Here is a 19182-nt window from a genome sequence, read left to right as displayed (position 1 = left end):
CTGTTTCGTCTGTTAATCAGACGTTACGAAGAGCTGAACGGATCAGCTAAGGCATAGAAACGACGGTTCAACTTAAAAAAGGTCAAAAAAAATTCCATTGCCGGGATTTGAACCCGGGTCGCCTGGGTGAAAGCCAGGTATCCTAACCGGACTAGACGACAATGGATATGATGGCTACAATTGACAGATAATTTAATCAAAGTTTTCCTCTCTTCCGGAAGACGAATCAGACATCTGGCAAGGCCCACCATGGCCCATCTGCCTAATGCCCAAATAGTGTACGGCCCAATCACGAATAGTAAAAAAGGAGCACAACACCTAGGAGTCACATATGTGACTAGCAGACAAGCTATCATTTTTTTTTTGCGAGGAAGACAAACTATCATATAACGTGGAGCTTTTTCTTTTGTTGCAGAACAAGTTTTTGTTTGTTCTTGGAACAATTGAAAAATTATTCCAACCATAAATTTAGCTGGATCACATATGTTGCCCAGTTTGTTGGGTTGATTTTAAACCCAAAACATAAAATTCTGGACAAAGCTGCTGCTGCTGCGACACCTCTGCTCGAGGCCCAAGCAGCTCCCGGAAGATCAGCCCGGGAGCATGCAGCGGACGGAACAACAAAAGCAGCATGCAAGCTCGTCGCAACCCGTTGTCAGAGAGGGAGCGTCAGCCTGTAAGCATGTTCTAGGCTTCTTTATATATTTTCATTTGTTTTTCTTCCTAATCCTCGTAATACAATATTCAATACTTTGAAAACACTGATTCAACAGTTTAGAGAACCTAGTTCAACATTTTCTAAAAAATGTTGAAAAAGTATACGCTAATATTGAAACGGTACATCTGAAATGTTGAACTAGCCCATTGAAATGTTGAAATCATAAAATAAAAATATATAACAACATATTCGATACCATTTTATTGCATCAATTCAAACGAATACCATGGTTCAAGCGTATCTAAAATTGGATGGCTCGTTTAGAAGAAAAGATCGATTGAAGTGTTAATCTGATTTAGTTTTCCTTCACTCTTCTTGCACTCATGTTCTAACACATGGATACAAGTAACTGCGTAGGCTAAAGCCCAAGGTCGTGAACGGATCTTAGACCCTAGGTTCGACTCTCCATGAGAGTGGATTTCAGTTTGGGGTTAAAAAAATCACTCTCAAGGGTTCGAGAGTTTTCTTAACCAGTAAGCCGGTTGTTTCCTCTTAACGAAATATGGTGGCACCGTTAAACCTCAAGTTTTTGCTAAAGCCTAAGGTCTACTACTATGAGTCTACTTCTACGTACCAAGTCCAAGTGGTATAACGTGGCTCCGAGTTAGGATAATGTTATAAAAAATATTTAAAATAATCCATTAAAAATTATCCTAATTTATGATTTTATTGGTATACCATTGTTTTCACCGATGAACATCACATGTATATGTAAGTATCTAGCGCTAACATATTTTATAATGCACTGAAATTATCTTTGCAATTGGTATGTGAAGTTTGATGCCATAGTTCACTCGCCAGTGGCCACCGTACCAGTCTTTGTCCAGCTAGCCGTTGACGCCTTTCGGGATTAACACACGAACGCACTTGAACGTGCGACGCGAGGAGGAGCTCGCTGCAGCGCCTCCTGCGTAAACCGGTCGGATCGGTTATAGCGAGCGGTCAGACTGGTCACCGCCGACAAGAATGGTGACGAACCTACGAACGTTAGCCTGGGAAGACCCGTCAGGGCAGGCGCACATAGAGTTATTCTAGAATTGGCAGGCCACCTAGAACACCGTCAATTGACGTAGAGACGAAAGAGAAACATAAAGTATAGTAGATTGGAAAAGCTAGGGCAAAAGAAAATAAAAAGATAAAAGTTGTATTGATTGATCGACTGGATACCCTCAATCGGCCGTGACTTTTTATATTTATAGGATGGGGTGGACTTATCCCGTAAAGAATCTTTTTACAAATCTAAATCTACAAGAGTACTAATTCTATCCGGATTCCAGATAGACCGGTCAGACCGGTCGGTATTGTCAGACCGACTACATGGCCCAGACTGATCAGACCGCTCGCAGACACCGGTCAGACCGGTCTATTCGATCTGTGCCAATTTTAATCGTCAACACTAGCCCGTGCCTTTCGGTATGTGTTCCAACACCTCTCACCAACCCGACAGCATTCGTCACCTACTCACCTCGATGTGAGCCAGGGCCGGTCAAAAAAATTCGAAGCAGCATCGCCAGTGTCCCAAGCAAAGAAAAGCTAGTCCCATTTGGGTACACCATTTCAACCACCAACTTTTCTTGAGAGAAAGGCGACTACATGGGGGAATAAAACCCATCAACTTTATTTCGTGTCCTTCAGTCCGGCCGAGACTGGAAAAGTGTTAAACACAGCTCACAAGTCGACAGGAAAAGGAAGGGAACTCTTCTGCTGGTCAAAGAGCCTACGTGTATGAGTACCCACTCTAGTACGCTAACCCTTGGTCGTGTGCTGACGCACACTCTCCTGTAATGTGATGAAGATGGCCACAAGGCTTGAAGGCAAAATAAGTAACCTCATCACTGCATTATGCCTGGACCTGTTCAAAATTTTATTGACAACTTTAACTGAGAGAACTAAGATCATCCTACTTGTCCAAGGGGTTTTTTTTAAAAAAATTGTATTTGTACATTATCTGAGGGGGAAAAATATTTCCTCTTGTGGCTTGTGGTGGTCTGTCTAAGCACCAGTGTCAACCTTAAGGAGGATTAATGGTGATAAACTAGACCGACAAATGCTGATTTTGAACTGAGGTAGCATACATAAACTACGCATAACTATACCCAATAACTATACCTAGTGACTTGCTTAGGGACAAGCATGTTGATTTGCTCAAGGCAAAACACGATAATACGCAAGTTGTGTTTTGTTACCGTCGACAGCCATAAGGGGATAAACCATGCACGCCCAACCTTAATATCTTGCCTAGAATTCCTCAATTTTAGTGATAGGCTCCAAGTTTGAATTTTTTTTTGATGAAACAGGAGGGGTTCTCCCCTACTGATTATATATTAAAATAAAATAAAAGTGTAGCAGCATACAAGTTGCTCAAGAAACAAAGAAAGAAACCAAAAAGATCATGACAATTATACAAGTGCTTCTAGCCATGATGACATTGGCTCTTTGATACTAGATTTTGCCCTAAGTATAACTAGGGAAAATTCCTTCTGAAAATGTCTGAAACATTGGTCCTGAGTGGGCTGAATGTTACGAAAAATAAAATCATTACGCTGAATCCAGATGCACCAGCTCATAGTGATGATAATTTCCATGAAGAATGGCACCCTAAGCTGTAGCTTTAAGTTCTCCAATGTGGTGAAGGCATCATCATATCCCACCATTAACCCAATGGAAGCCCAGCAGAGTTGTGCAAAATTGCAGTAAATGAATAAGTGCTCCAATGATTCTTCCATAGACTGACTACAGCAAACACAGGAGTATGAAGGTAGGGCCATATTCTTCCTTCTCAACAGTTCTCTGGTAGAAAGCCGATCATTCAACAGTAGCCAAAAGAATACTTTGTGCTTGTTCTGACAAGCCGATTTCCAAAGCCATTTAAAAGCAGCATGTGTCACTCTATGCCCAGTAAGATGCTTGTAGGCTTTGGTGGATGAGAAATATGGGGATCCCCAAATGTAAGACTAAATATCTGGGTTAGAAGATTCCTGAATGGATGCAAGTTGTAGACCAAGTTTGAAATTGAGCAGCTCTTTTTTTTAGGGAGAGAAGACTCTTTCAATCACGAGTACACGTTGGCCAAAGAGCCAAGAATGAAAAAGAAAGCATTGGCTTGATCCTTTTTTTTTGAAGGGTGATCCTTTCTTTTTCTAAAAAGAAAGCATTGGCTTGAATTTGAAACCGAGCGGCAATAGCCCTTTCTTTTTCTTCCATGATCAAGTGTCCGAAGCCAGAAGATGGCAAACGAGCACCTACAAAAGCATGCTTTTCTCTTCTCCGAGTCTGAAGAAGTTTGGAGCATTGGGTATCCGTTTCAGTGTCCGGTTGCTAGTGTTTGGTAGTGTAGTGGACACTGTGATGGGCATTGCTGCTTCTCACAGTCACGGCTTTTCCAAGCACAAATTTTATTTCTGAAGACCCAAACACAAGTTCGAAATTCTACTCTTTTTAAATGTATCTTAATCCAATGAGTCATTTGGGACGTACAAGAAATTTCTACCTTTCCGGCAGCAGTCAAAGGCACCTCCAGATTCGAGAAACCGACCCCTGCCACGCTGCACGCGCACCACCGTGCTATCAATGGCAGGTAGCAGCCGCACGCTGACACGCGGGACCCGCGCATCAGCACGGTAAACTAGAATCTGATGATAGAGAGAAAGCTAAAAGTTGCAGTAAAAAACTTTTGCAAGCACCGGCAGCGGCGTGGCCGGTGACAGGCGAATCCTAGTTAGCTCAGGACGGACAGGGAGGCAGACGCCGTGGTTGAGATCGAGACTGAGAGGCTGAGGCATCCCGAGTACTCTGAACCCAATCAAGGGAGCAAAACGCCGGAAGCGACACGCCCCAGGCCCCCAGTACTCGTTGCTGCTGCTTCTACAGTCGCGTTTGTTTGAGCTCTTCTCCCCTGCTGCTACGATGGCGACGCAGCAGCAGGCGGACCAGTAGCTGCTGGCTGCTGGAGCGCACAACGGGGTGTGAAAACTGAAAACCAGTCACTGTGAATGTGAGGAGGAAGGAAGGGGCCAAGCAGAGAGGAGCGAAAGAAAGCTTAAAAAAGAGATCTTGAAGGGGGAGGGAAGGCCGGAGGAGGGGAGGGGCGAGGGAGGCATGATGGCAGGCGCGGTGTGCTAGCGGGCTAAAGGGAGGACACCACTGATTGCTGATGGGGAAAAGGAGATGCAGATGGAGATGGAGATGAATTGACGGGTAGCCTTTATGCTCCTCGCCTTCTCTTCTTTCTTCCGCCCGTTGCCAACTCAGGGAGTCAGGGGGTGAGGTCAGGAATGGTGTGGCTGTGACTGTGAGCGAGACATTTCCCTTCTTCCTGATTGTGGCTGACTTGTGCGGCGATGATTGAGCTGCGCTGAGCTTGGATGCGAGTGAGGTAATTCTGCTCGATTTTACTGCTTCTCGTCTTTGCTTTCTGTAGTGTTGAGGGTTCAGGTTCGAGTCAATTTCATGGGAGATTGGACATTTGTGCGTGCGTGCGTGCGTGATGTGGGAGCTGAAGAGGGATAGCATGCGCTATGTTCTTCCTTGATCCTGCTCTTGTGGATTTAGATTTTTTTTTATGTTTTCCCCGCCCCGGTGCCCCTGCTTAAGTTTGGTGGCTTTGCAACAGTGTGAATGGCGAAATGATTCTTGAGTTTGCTTGCTCAGACTCTCGGAGGTTGGAGACTCTAAGGTAAATGAGCGCCACGCTAGCTAAAGACTCATTCTTACGGAATGTGCATTTTTCTTTTTCTGTCCTCTGTTTTAGGCATGAGCTTAGGTTTGATGTTCATTGGCAAAGCTCTATTCAGTAAGTAGGAGATGAGAGTTAACTGTAATTAGCCATATCCTATTAAATAATCTTGTCGCGCGCGGGGGGGGGGGGGGGGGGGGGGGGGGTTGGATTGATAACAACTAAAGGACATGAATACTGCATGTTTTCTTGTTGCTAGGATTCTTGACCACATATCCCGATTCAGTGGTTCGCGTGGAATCTGAACTAAGTTGTTCAGTTCTTGTAACCACCATTCATAAACGACTACTAAATAGTGCCATGCTTCTTGTTTCTTAGCTGTGATTTTTGGCTAAATACTCTGATTCAGTTGTTTGTGTGAAATGTGAACTAAACAGTTCAATTATTGTGTTTCAGGTGTGAAGACAAGCACCATTCGCAAATCACAAATAAACCTCACCAAAGCTAAAAGTGTTTTAAGTTTGCCACCTCTGAAGATACAGGCTTGTTCATACATGGCAGAATTCAAGATTGGAAGACTTGATGGCCAGCCACCAAGAATCAGAAATGTCCCCATTGCCGTCACACCGGAAGGATTCTGGTGTTGCCCATCACAGGCCGCACTTCAGAAGACAGCAAGGAGCCCAAACCATCAGGACAGACCCAGAGGGGGAGCATCCCCTTCTCCATCAAAGGCGTCCTCGGTTCAGAGGGCACCGACCATTTCTTCAGAGAAGAGAGCACAGTCCACACCTACTAGGTCTAGAACCAATTCAGATGAGCAAATATGCCCTCCAGCAGATGCTATTGCTGCCCCTGATCCACCAAAGGTAGCACCTGCACCGGCACATGAGAAGCGACCAAAGCAACATAAGATTTCGGTTGGCTTTGGGCAGCTCGGTTCGAGTGATCTGAAGGTTGTGCTGTATGGCAAGGAAGGGGTTGCTGTGAAGATGATTGTTCACAAGAACATCCTTGCTGAAAACAGTACCTTTTTTGCCGATAGAATCTCGAGGCAGTCTCCGGTGTCGTGCATTGAGGTGCCGGATTGCGAGGATGTGGAGATTTATGTCGAGACTGTTGGGTTGATGTACTGTAAGGATGTCAAGCAGAGGCTGATCAGGCAAAATGTTCCACGAGTTCTGCGAATCTTGAAGGTTTTTCCTGTGATGGTTACTTGATTTGCCAATTTGTTTGTATGCTATATATAACATAATATGTCTCTTTGCATATTATTCACAAATATTGAAGCATATATGAACCATACTAGATGAAAACAACTGCTAGTTTGGACTGATATGTCACCAACTCCTCATCTAACTAGGAGTTTTTAAATTGCATCCTAATTTGGATCTGGAATTTTAAAACAATTTGTTTGTTTTGGATGGAAAAGAAAAAAGTGGCATGTTTTTCTATTTCGACAATTTAGTTTGCCACATGGCCATATGGTCATACAGTATATTATTTTGCAATATTTGGGTATTTTTCTGTATTACCTAGGTGCTTCTGCTAAAAGTTATATTTTCTTTTACAAAATTGTATTTGTATTAAAAATGTTGAACTTCAGGTGTGTTTGGAATGACCCCAAACCAGCAGAAAATATGCCCCTGTGCCAACTGAAATTCACTAATTCAAACATAGTTGAGTGAAACTCTATTCTTGCAAAATGTGAATTCTGATTAGATGCTGTTGATTATATCTTGATGTCCATTTCATCCTATTGCATTTTGGACCGCCTTTTTGTATAAATCTGACAGACATTGCATATTGATAGAAATTCTGTCGATTGACTCAATTTAGGTAGGTTGGCTGGTCTCAATTTAGGCAGGCTGCAATGCATTTTCCTTATGGAATTAATGGCAGTGAAACTAGTTCTCGGAACATAATCTGTAGCTTGACTGTCTGAAAATGGCTACTTAGAAACAATTAACCAGATTTGAAAAAGCAAATTTGACTTCTTAACTTGGAAGCAGTTCCTTTCATGATTAGTGTCTTATTTTTCATAATTTGTTTTGTTTACAGGTCGCAGAATCACTAGGCTTCAGTGCATGCATCATGTCTTGCTTAGATTATCTGGAAGCAGTTCCTTGGGTCGGCGACGAGGAAGAAAATGTCGTGACATCCATAAGACAACTGCACGATGAGGATCACAGAGCTGACCCCTTGCTGAAGAGGGTGACATCTGACATCCTAACAAATCCGCCGAACGACACTCTTGCGCATATCATTGACTTGGTGCTGAAGAGCAGCGAGGACAGAGGGCGTCGCGAGATGAAATCTCTGGTCCTGAAGCTTTTCAAGGAGAACAACAACATATGCACCACCAATGGTTCTTCAGCAGACTCCTCCTGTGTCACCACATTGTACAGTTGTTTCCAGAACTGCCTGGATTCCTTGCTGGCATTGTTTCGCCAAGCTTCCGATCCGCAGGTGCTTGCTGAACAATCTTCAGATGACAAAGAGCAGATGTTCAGAAAGATCACTCTGGAGGCTGATAACCTCCTGTGGCTAGCCGAGATCCTATCAGACAGGCACGCAGCTGAAGAGTTGACAGTCATCTGGGCCAGCCAGGCGGAGCTGGCCGAGCTGCACCCCAAGATCCCGGTGATGCACCGGCACCTGGTGAGCTGCGTCAGCGCGAGGCTGCTGGTGGCCGTCGGGAAAGGCGAGGCGCTGCCGTCGAAGGAGACCCGGCGGCGGCTGCTGGACGTGTGGCTGCAGCCTCTGATGGACGACTACAGGTGGCTGCTGCACGGGTGCCGGTGGTTCGACCGCACGGTGGTGGAGGACGGCGTCGGGCAGACCATCCTGACGCTGCCGCTGGAGGATCAGCAGGCCGTGCTGCTCGCGTGGCTGGGCAGGTTCCTGAAGGCCGGCGACGGGTGCCCAAACCTGCAGAGGGCGTTCGAGGTCTGGTGGAGGAGGACCTTCGTCAGGCCCTACGCCGAGCAGCCGGGGAGCTCATCGGGGCAGCACTGATCGGCCGATATTGCTGGGAATAACAGTGTGTAATGCTGGCTGCAACTTATAAGGTTGCAAGAAGTTAGTAAGAATGGTTTTCTTACAAGGTAGTAGGAGAGACTTGGTTTCAGTTAGGAGGAAGATGCTGGAGAAGAGAGGAGTATAGTGTAGGATCACTAGTGGTGATCTTTTTAACTGAGGTTAATCTTGTGTTGGTTGTCCTTGTGCTGTAATGCTTTGGGGGTGAGAAAACTGTCTGATTTCTTGGTACAGAAATCAATCTCCTGTGATTTTACTGCTAGTGCTTCTGAGTTGAATACTTGTGTGGTCTTCCTTGTGAACTCAGGTGAAGAAAATGTAACCTGTGACTGAGCCATGACTGCTAGTTCAAGTTGAGAGATTTCAGAATTTGACCGCCTTATCACAATGACATGTCGGGTCAATCTGAGTCATTGACATGTGGGTTAGGGGGTTAAATTCTGAAAGGCTCATGAATTCAGATGCAAATTCTGAAATTTCTCGTTCAAGTTTTCACCGAGGTGTTCTTCAAATGATGCAGATGAACCGGAGCTACGATGCAGTAGGTGTGCAGAGCTTTGATACAATGCAGTCAATCGCCTGGCGATGGTGAAGCACGCAGGGATCTCCCTATATGCATCTGAAATTTAACAAATTTCTACCAAACCGAACAGCGTGTACGTCGACTTGAATCTGGATAAGAGGAATCTTTTTCTTTGTTGAACAAATTAAAAATAAATTTGAACTGAAAAGGATTGAACACCAGCTTTATGGACTTTTCTGATCACTTCGTATACACACTCATGATGACCAAGTGATTGTATGAGGAGTTGATAATTTCAACGGTTGAGATTACCTTTGGGCGCTGCTCTGGATTTTGACCTCTCTGATTTTCTGAATCTCCTGCGAAAGTGATTCCCCATCCTCTCCCACCCACACCCCCCGCCCCCGCGTCATCTCCAGTCAGTCGCCTACTCGCCTGCTCCCGCGCGGCCGTGCTGCTCGCCGCGCGTGCTGGATCTCCGTTCCCGCGACGCCTTCCCGTTCCCCTCGCCGCCCTCGCTCTCCTGGCCTGGATCCCATGTCGGCAGAGAAGCCGGCGACCGGCCCGGAGGAAGGGAGCAGAACGCCTCTGGAGCGGGCGGCGGATGCGGCGGAGGAGCTGTACCGCCTCCGGGACACCTTCTTCCCCCAGGACCCTGCCGAGAAGGCCGCCGCACTCCGCGCCCGCGCCGACGACGCCCTCGCCCTCCTCGACGCGCTTCCGCCCGGTACGCGCCTTCCCACCTGCCGGCATCCATAATCCACTGTTTACTGCAGTTGATTCTGTTAGTAGTAGCGCACCGGGTAGTAGTGGCGCAGAGTCCGGCGCCCGCTGCCCGCCACTGATTCGAATTCGATCACCAGCGCTGGCCCCTCGATGGTAGCTGCTTAGCATTCTGCAATCTGTGTTGGTTCCCTGCCCTCAACTCGAGGGTGCTAGTACAATGGCATGGAATTTGGAAATGCCTAATTCGTTACTTGTACAGAAGCGAAGTGTGCTGTTGATCACCATGCTAGAATTCTGGATTTTTCATGTCCAGCAAACCTCACTGTTGTTGTGCTTGCCTGCTTGGAACTAGTTCAAACTATAGGATGGGCTGTGCAATGTCAGAATGGCCAGCAAACCTTACTGGATTCAATTGCTATACCTGGGAGCTAGCGTGCTACAGAAAACCGGGTGTCCCAACTCCCAACATATAGAGAAAGTAGCAAAACTAATGTTCCTCCTTTTGTTTTCCGAACATATGCATTGTATTGTATTGTGCTGATGTCCTTGGATTTTTCAGTAAATAGTAGCATCATCACCGATCCGTGTATGTAGTGTAATTGCGCCTTAACATTTCTATTTCCAAGCTCATTTGACATAACGCAAGCAGCATCAGGGTTTCTATCCCTTGCTGTATCCATGTGCTTTACCAATTTTGTTCTTGATGCGTCCTGACCTATGATGCCCTGTGCCTTAGGGAATTATTTCATGACACACTCCTAAATCATTCCCTTTTTTTGTTTCTTTTACTTTCAGAACAAAAGAAATCTCCACAACAGCGTGGTGTTTTTGAATTTTTGAGGGGAAAAATACTGGATGTCTTTCCTGACTACCATAAGGAGGCTGAAGATCATTTATCCAAAGCAGTATGTAGCAGAGACTAAACAACTCTTTGCATACACTTCCTCACATAAGAAATTAATTTTTTTTGCTTTTGGTACTTTATATATTAGGTAAAGCTGAATCCATCTCTTGTAGATGCATGGTTATGTTTGGGTAACTGCATTTGGAAGAAGGGAGATCTGCCAGCAGCAAAGAATTGCTTTTCATTAGCACTAAGCAAGGTAAATATCAACCTGGAAATAGTTCAAAGTATCCTTTTTTCTATATTTCTGAATTCTCCAGCATGTTTTTATTGTTCAGGGTTCAGATAAGAAACTACTGTGCCAGCTCTCCATGCTCGAAAGAAGTATGGCTCAAGGTGAGCATTTACCTTTGTAATATTAGTAGTTCCTCTATATCTTATTACCGATTATGTCAAATCATAAACATACTGTTGAATTAATCATGCTTTCACTTATCTTTTCTATCTAAGTGCATGGAACTTTTTGTTTTTGCTGCATCTCTGTTGCCTAATATGCTTGTGAGAGTAGTGAAGAAAACTGCTGCAGAAACAAGTTCTCATGTATACTTTAGTGCTGAGCTACTGCTATCAATAATACATCTCCAGTATTAATTTTGCACCTACCATTGTACTATAAAAGAGATCGTTTGTCTCAACTGAAGATTTCTCAGTTACTTGTCTCATTTTTCGTGCTATCATTTTCAGGTAGTGAAGACCAGGCGCTTTTAGTGGAAGAGAGCATTAAGCATGCAAAAGAAGCTGTTATGCTTGACATTAAAGATGGCAATTCATGGTGTAAGAGTTCTTTACCTTGTGTAGTTGTCAGAAGTTTTTTTTTTACATAGTTCACATTTGTCGATTAGAACATATCCATATTTGCGGTCTGTAGTATTTAACATCACTACATTCTTTCTTTTTACAACATTGCACTGTAAACTAGATGCATTGATTGTATGATTTAATTAGAGTTTCAGTTACTATGGAGTATGGATCTTGCACAATGGGATCAGTACCTGATTTGGTTCATTTTCTTGCATGATGAGGTCACTACCTGTTATGCCCCAGTTTCGAGTTGTATGGATGCATAACCAAGATCCATGATTTATTGGGTTCCATATACATGCTACCATTTGAGAGTTAAAGATACAATATGTTATCATACCCCTGAAATTTGCCAAAGTTCATTTGGCAAAGCAGTGGCACACACCGAAAGTGCAATTCAATCAGCAGCAAAAGCAAATGTTCCTCAGAAAAAGGCTCTTCTTATGTCCTTTTAACTGCAGACAATATGGGTAATGCTTATCTCACTAGCTTCTTTGTGGGAGGAGCCTGGGACCACACTAAGCTTCATCATTCAGTGAAAGCATATCAAAATGCTGTAAGTTGACATTTTGTACTTTTTGCTATTGTTCTCCGGTTAAATTATTGAGAATATGACATGTAACCTTTCTTATATTGATTTCTAGTTATTTTCTGTGTGACTCATTTCTATATATTGATATTGTTGAGTTTATTTTATGTGCAGGAGAAGGATAAAACTATGAGTTTGAATCCAGACCTCTACTATAATTGCGCCACAGTGAGTGTCCCAGATAATTCAACATCTTTTAGAGTAAATTAAATTATCTTTTTCATATTACCTTGATCACTTTCATTTTTAAGTAAGCTCAATTATATGTGGTAAGTTATTGCTTGCGTGCACTTTTCATGGTGTGGTAAGGTACCCATGCCTAGCGTGGCCTAAGGCTAATCATCGCCACACCACAATTTCATCTTGGTGTGGCAATATTGTCCTGCAGCGCCAGTCACATTGTTGTGGTGAAAAGGGTTTAGATTTGGAAACAATATACTTGTAGGTTTATTTTTAACCTTTTGTAATATTTTTAACAATTTCTAAACAGCAACTAAGTGCAATAATTATTTGCATGTGATTTTTTTTAAACCCTGGTCCTCTTAGGCCGACAAATATTTGGAGAATTATGAAAGGGCCCTTCGTGGATTCGAAGCTGCAGCTTTAAAAGATCCTGGCCTCGGTGCTGATAGAGAAGTTCAGAAGATCATCAGTCTCCTTGATAAGCTAGAGAATGCAATGAAGGTATGTAAACTATGGAAATTGCCCCAGTATATAATTATGTTATTTAGATTGCAGAGTTGACATAGCTTATCCTGCATTGCATTCACAGAATGGCTGCTACTTAATGATTATGCATATCTGTCAATACTGGAAGCTTAAATGAGATTACTCTTTTTCTGCATCTCTAGTGATGCAAACTTAACTTTTTCTGTTTCTTTAAAAGTTGAATTTCATATTTGTTTGATAACAGTGTCATATTTATATATCGTATGGCCACTTCTTGTGGTCTAGTTGGTTATCTTCTTAAGAACTTAATTTGTTCTGGTGATGAATTAATGTTGAACACTACTACATCAATGAAGTTGTTCATGGAATAAGTAATCTGTAGAGTTTTTTTTTTCTGTTAGACATGTGTCGAGATATCTTACCCATGTATTTATGACAGCTGTGCTGAATCAATTTACTATTCAGTTTGCATTTGGTTGAGTAGGTGTTTTGATGAGGATGCATTGACTAAAACAACACATCATTGTGCTACCGAAAATTATAGTTTTTTTCTATTTTATGGGAAAATTGCTAACTTATAATAATGTTCTTCCACAGGGACAATTACGATCCAAAAGATTAGCATCATTGGTGTCATCCTTGAGTAGTGTCCATTGTAACACACTGCAAATATTGAAGTTCTACATTTTCTTTTCAAAAAATACGAGTACTATTGTTAACTTCTTGTTTATGCTTTATACCTTTATAATGTCACAGTGAATTCATCTCACAAGAAAGCCACCGTAAGCATTCTATCAGAGGGTTTGAACAAAGCAATTGCTGTTTTGGGAAAAATTGTTCTTTTGATAAGACATGACAATGTTGCTCCACTGTAAGTTGAATTATACTTAATTTTCAGTAAGCTAATTATGCATGCTTTATCATCCCATGTTTTTTTTTTCATCCTGCTGATTTCTTGTCCTTAGGGCATTTGTATATTTTAAATAGCTGGAAACATTTATGTTTACACTTTAACTATGTGCGGTGCAATAACTGTTAATAATTGATAGGAAGACAAATGCAGTTCAAGGATATGATAGCTGTTAATAGAAAAAAAAAGAAATTGAAATTCTGTTCCAACATGCTTACCCCAACTTGCTTTGGACTAAAAGGCTTTTTTTTTGTTGGTCCAACATCCAAGCACCTATTTGTTAAACATGTAGTTGAGGAGGTAGTTTAAATAACATGGAAGAAAATAGAAAGTGAAATTGACTCTTGATCTAATTCTTTATTTAAAAAACTGTTACGATAATACTGTGCATGCCTCAGTTGAAGCAGTTTTTTGAGCTATAAACAGCTTAGTACATGCAGTTTACCTCCTATAAAATGTTTTTTAGCTGGGAGTTAGGGTAGCCAAATCGCAAACATAACTTGTATATTAAAATTGTAATCCAAATAATATCTAGTAGTTTGTATTTGTTCTATGGTAGGAACAGTGCCTAGCTCGTTGGTGGCCTGTGTAGGTTACTAGGTTCTCGGCTGGTCGATGTTTTTTCCGTATTTTTTCGAGATTGGGATGCTTACTCAGTTATGCATCAAGCATTTTGTAATGATTTTGAGCATTAGGCATCAGGAATTTTCGGTAAATATAAGCAATGAGATTTGTATTTGCACAAAGTATTGATGTAAACATTTACTTCATTTCAATTTTCATTACAGTTTCCCTTTTTATTTTGGAAATATTTAACCACCTTAAATTTCCTGGTCTGAATATATGATTCTTGGTTGCCGGTGGTAATGACTGGAAGCTTTGTCCTGACTGCATTTCATTTTTACAATGAATAAATTGTGTGTACCAATGGATATATCCGAAATAATAGTTGAGAATGGTTTTACTATAAGCTTCCTTTTTTTGGACTTCGGAGCTAGGGAGGAAAAGATGTGAACAGTCGATCAAATATCTTGTAATATTTTTCTATAACCTTCTTTTTATTTATTTGAGGATCTGGTTATCATAGGCTAAGTACAACATAATCATGCAGATGAGTAAAGGTGTATGCAGATATTTGTTAGTTTACGGTGTGCCTACTAGAAATGCCATTGTATCTTGATTCTTCCTCCTGATATCTCATATTGTTCGTAATGTATATTGTTATCTTTAATGTTTTTCAGGTATTATTTAACATGTGACTTGGATCAGACGTATTTTATACTTTCAGTGTATGGGCTACGGAATGATGCGGTAAGACCTCAGAACTCTGGTGAATGCACACGTAGTAAAAAAAAATGTGCGCAGTGTTCTTTGATTATCCCTATTGTTGTCTTTTGTTTAACCTTTGTTTCATCATGGCTGTGTAATGTCTGGACAAAAGCGATATAGCTTTTCAGTTAATTGTTATCAAGAACTGGTCTATTTTACTGAAATATTTAGAACTAAAGGCATATCCAGCACTATTTTCCTATGAGGTGGAAAATGAGGTGGGAGGGGGTGACTAATGACCATGATTACCATCCACCAATCAAACCTTTGCTGCAGTAAAGATGATCAGTGTGATTCAAGTTCATTTCCAGTCTAAGAATCTTTGATAATTGTCGACTTATTTGTATTGTTGAATTCTTTGTGTTGCATGATTAGTTTATGATTTAGCAAATACATTTTGAGACTATCCCAACCTTTTCTTCTATAATTGCTGTTGTACCATGCTAATTGAGGTCTTCTCTGCCACAGATTAAAGAGGGTGATCGAGTGGTATTATTCGATCCATACTACAGAATTCTTGATGCATCATGGAAAGACAAGGTACACCTTTGATAACATGATATTCTACTTCCAGTCAAACTACATCACCACACCTCAGACAAACATATTTTATCTGGGGACATTTTTCCTAACCCCATCTTAATCATGTTCCCTTGCGTATTGGCTGTAAATTTGTAAATCCTTAAGATTTTAACTTATGGACGGTATTTGCATCATGTGTATTGTCAAATAATGCCCTTGCATCTGGAATATCTAATGCTACCCTAAAGCTTTTATGGTGACAGTTGGTTATTGCCTCTAGTCACCTCGTGACCTCAATCCCTTTTTTACAGACCATTATATGAAAACAATTAATATAGTTGGCCCATGAAACTATATAAAAGAGCAATGAATGCGCTGACCATTATATAAAAGAGTGACAAGGCCCATCAGTTCATATCACTAGCCTTTTCTTTACTGTGCATAGAAACATATCATCGGATAAGAAAACTTGTAAAAATAAGAAAATTGAACTTATTAATGTAGCCATCATCTAACTCACACTTAATGCGCAACACTAAAATTTTTGGTCAGCATCAGACAAAGAAGTGTTGTTGAAACGATTGATTAAGTTGATTCTTCGTATAATATGTGCTGGAAGGAAATAATGTTATGTGAGTCGGTTTGAACAAGAGATTTGTTGTTTTCGCTATGTTACCTTGATTTGTGCATCAGTTTTTCTTTCTAATTTCTGAATGAAATGACTTGTATTATAGTGACTTATTAATTGCTGATGTACAATAATTTGTGATAATTATGTCCGTTTACTTATTCTTTTTCTTTGACGCCATGCAGCGGTACCAGTTTAAATCAATACGAGTTGACTTTCCAGAACAGATTCTAATCAACGAGAAAGCTCCAGGTCCTCATCATGTCGCACAGGCGTCGATCCATGCACATAACAAACCGTGATTCTCTCTCTTCTTCCTTGAGAATGTTGGTTTTGATACCTATATATGTTGTATTGGACACGTCTGTGTGCTGGGCGGTGGGTTGTTCCGTGCCCTGAGAGGGGGAAAACAATAGCATGAAAAATGTGTTGCTGCCGTTGCTTCGCCTCCCAAGTCCCAACTTCTGCCTCCGTCCTCCGCCCGGTATTACAATACACACAGACACAATGTCGTCGAGTGGTAGCTGCTGAACGCAACTATTTGCTTTGACACAAAGGAACATTAGCTACACTGCATCCCAAAGAACAGCAACTACACTGCATCCAGTGCTCATCAATGGCAATCGCATCGGTGTCACCGTGCTCTGAGATTAGGTGGGGGTACAAATACACTGCACTGTACATACAGTAGCTAGCTGCCTAGCTGCTGCTGTCAACAGTTTGGACCGACCAGTGTCGCCTAGTTGTGCAGCGCAGAGCTACCACCTTTTTCTGAATCTCCTGTGCAGCACTCTGCTTTGGCCTTTTTCTGAATCTCTTGTGCAAGCGCCTCAGAGGCCCTCCCTCGTCCCCAGAATTCGCATTGAATTCTGTCGCGATTCCGCCTGCAATGCACGCATTGAATCCATCCGTTGCGTCCAGGAGGTTTGGTGAGGACGCCATGAATTGCAGTGAATGAATCCCCTGGCTATGGTACGCAGGGGTCTCCCTCTGCATTGGTGCAGGGCTGCAGGCTGCCTGAGCCTGACAGGATCGGCATGGACATGGGCGACGCGTGCATGGCAGCGGCTTTTGTTGGGCAGAGGTGAGGTCTGTCTGCTGGGCTGGAAGAGGCGCCCTTCACAGCCTGTGGCTTCGTCTAAGCAGCGTTTCGAAATTGAAATTTAAACTGAAATTTAAGATGTTTCAGCTGGGCAGGCAACGGCTACAGGTACAGTACACTGTCCGAGTAGTGAGCACTGAATAGTGAATACTGTGTCTAGTAGGGAGCTGAAGGTTTTCAGCACCGTCCACAAGCAAAAAGCCATCTGCTTTACATTGTTCTTGGATGAGTGCTTCGTCTTGCGTGGTCAAATCAATGCAAGCTAGCGAACTGAAAGAGGTAGGCATGCATGTCCTGTACCATATATGATGTCAACATTTCAGTGAGCATCGACCAAAAGCAAAGGTGTTGCAGTAGATGAGTGGCTAGTGAGGATGATGACCCCCCAATGGGCCCTTTGCTCTAGTTCTATTAGTACTTGACGGCCAAGACGCCCAGTTCCAAGAGCTTTTGCTGAAAGATACATCTATGTGGGAAAGCAAAGCAACGGTGCTGATGGCTGATGAGTCGATCGTGTGGCGTGCCACTCTCTTTTGACCCTAGCTACATGCAGTTACCTCAGCGGCCCTAGCTGCCACTGCAATTCTCGCAAAGGAATCTGGCGACAGGCAAGCTTCAGTGAAATTTCACGGGTATTGATCAAATTTAGCTGCCTGTACATCGACTTGAATCTGGACAAGAGGAATCAGGCATTTTTTTGTTAAGAAAAATAAACTCCTGAATTTGAAATGAGAAGGACTTGGATCTTGATGATGCATGGCACTGCAACTTTACGCACGCTCACGAAATCGGTGCAGGTGGCTTTTGCCTACCATCCAATATGCAGTATTGAAATTTTCAGAGGTTGAGACATAGATGGTTGAGCATGGATCGATACAAGCTTGATGCAGCAACCACCAAGTTTATTCAGACGAACATGGCTAAATTAAAGGAGGCAAGCTTGCATGCATTTATTTAAACTCCTATGTACAATTTTAAATATGATTGTAGTAATCTATGACTCTATCCTGCTTATTTACATATGAGAAACATTTCCTGCTAAATTCTGCACCGACTAATGAATATGCCACATTATCTAATTAACGCCAAATAAAGTCCAAACACTACACACCAAAGAGTTGAAGCTTTTCCAGCAAACATATATGGATGGTTGCTAAAACATGACAATCTTGTATTCATTTCTTAACACCTACGCAATTTCAAGTGAGTTTGCAGTCCATTCTATCTTGCTTAGTTAATTAACTCATGCACATTTACAGCCAAATTGTGCACTGACCGACGAATAATAATGCTGCATCCAACTCCAACCTGATATATCTTCTATTAAAATTGTAGTGTATATATATGTGTCTCATCTTTTGGTGAAAAGATGATTGCAAAACCCGGCCTCTTTTCCTCGCATTGCTTCTCCTTTTCACCTTTTTCACAGTTTTTTCTTTCCTGCTGTGCGTGCTAATAAGCTGATGCCCTTTTGTTTGCCGCCCTTTTGCAGCTTGGTGATCCCCTTTTGTTTGGCTTTTGTTCCATGTCCTTTTCGTTTTGATTTTTGTTACCTTCGAGCTCTTTGATGTAGCTCTGTGTGTGTGTGTATGCACCCAAAAAGAAGAAGAAAAAAAAGTTAGGGCGCACGTATCATTGACCTTTTGTACTTTTTACGTGCATGCATGCACGCTGTGGCACGAGTCCCGGTGAAATATGTTTTGTATGTTTACCTCCTTTGTGTTTGCAGTCGAGATGCTTTCATGGCGCTCCTTCAAGCCTGCAGGCTTCTGCCTAATCCTCCTTATTTGTAAGGTTTAATTTTATTTGTAAGGTGAACTAGTTGGCTCATGAAATTAAATGTACTATAATCACACCCAAATAAATAGTCTTAGGACTACTTTGCAAGTCCGGCCTTGCTCAAGCAGTTTTAAGAAAATAATACATAATAGTGACCTGGTACTTTGTTATATAGGTAGAACAAAGTATTTTTAGGACTAATTTGCAAGTATTATATGTTCAACCTTTTAATAAGTAAAGGGATATCCCATTAGTGGATTTTTTTTCC

General features: G+C 42.1%; 2 protein-coding genes and 1 non-coding gene across 4 annotated transcripts; 2 read left to right on the top strand and 1 right to left on the bottom strand.

The window, feature by feature from the left end:
• Positions 1 to 92: 92 nt before the first annotated feature.
• On the bottom strand, positions 93 to 166 carry TRNAE-UUC. Its single transcript has one exon. It is a non-coding gene; the product is annotated as a tRNA-Glu (tRNA).
• A 4244-nt stretch (positions 167 to 4410) lies between these two features.
• LOC120659293 (BTB/POZ domain-containing protein At3g50780-like) lies at positions 4411 to 8769 on the top strand. 2 transcript variants are annotated; one of them, XM_039937372.1, is made up of 4 exons: positions 4461 to 5093; positions 5331 to 5393; positions 5850 to 6589; positions 7455 to 8769. In XM_039937372.1, exons 3-4 carry the CDS (start codon positions 5948 to 5950, stop codon positions 8409 to 8411), a joined length of 1599 nt encoding a protein of 532 aa, XP_039793306.1. In that variant the 5' UTR covers positions 4461 to 5093; positions 5331 to 5393; positions 5850 to 5947; the 3' UTR covers positions 8412 to 8769. The 2 variants fall into 2 exon arrangements, with proteins under 2 accessions (XP_039793305.1, XP_039793306.1); XM_039937371.1 differs by lacking the exon at positions 5331 to 5393 and having other exon boundaries at positions 4411 to 5093.
• A 524-nt stretch (positions 8770 to 9293) lies between these two features.
• LOC120659294 (tetratricopeptide repeat protein 5-like) lies at positions 9294 to 16809 on the top strand. The gene is made up of 13 exons (XM_039937373.1): positions 9294 to 9682; positions 10477 to 10586; positions 10674 to 10784; positions 10864 to 10921; positions 11270 to 11359; positions 11848 to 11942; positions 12090 to 12143; positions 12522 to 12659; positions 13242 to 13299; positions 13401 to 13515; positions 14796 to 14865; positions 15352 to 15423; positions 16219 to 16809. Exons 1-13 carry the CDS (start codon positions 9493 to 9495, stop codon positions 16333 to 16335), a joined length of 1278 nt encoding a protein of 425 aa, XP_039793307.1. The 5' UTR covers positions 9294 to 9492; the 3' UTR covers positions 16336 to 16809.
• The last annotated feature ends 2373 nt before the right edge of the window (positions 16810 to 19182 follow it).

The sequence above is a fragment of the Panicum virgatum genome, chromosome 2N, assembly GCF_016808335.1.
Source record: "Panicum virgatum strain AP13 chromosome 2N, P.virgatum_v5, whole genome shotgun sequence".
Classification (NCBI taxonomy): Eukaryota; Viridiplantae; Streptophyta; class Magnoliopsida; order Poales; family Poaceae; genus Panicum; species Panicum virgatum.
This window is presented reverse-complemented; position numbering and strand designations above follow the sequence as displayed.

What these genes read in the sequence shown, in the direction of transcription:
- LOC120659294 (XM_039937373.1), top strand. Translation starts at nt 9,493, where the DNA reads ATGTCGGCAGAGAAGCCGGCGACCGGCCCGGAGGAAGGGAGCAGAACG. An exon ending in CCTCGACGCGCTTCCGCCCG is followed by an intron (nt 9,683 to 10,476) that starts GTACGCGCCTTC and finishes TTTTACTTTCAG; the next exon opens with AACAAAAGAAATCTCCACAA. An exon ending in ATGCATCATGGAAAGACAAG is followed by an intron (nt 15,424 to 16,218) that starts GTACACCTTTGA and finishes GACGCCATGCAG; the next exon opens with CGGTACCAGTTTAAATCAAT.
- LOC120659293 (XM_039937371.1), top strand. Translation starts at nt 5,948, where the DNA reads ATGGCAGAATTCAAGATTGGAAGACTTGATGGCCAGCCACCAAGAATC. An exon ending in GAGTTCTGCGAATCTTGAAG is followed by an intron (nt 6,590 to 7,454) that starts GTTTTTCCTGTG and finishes TTTTGTTTACAG; the next exon opens with GTCGCAGAATCACTAGGCTT.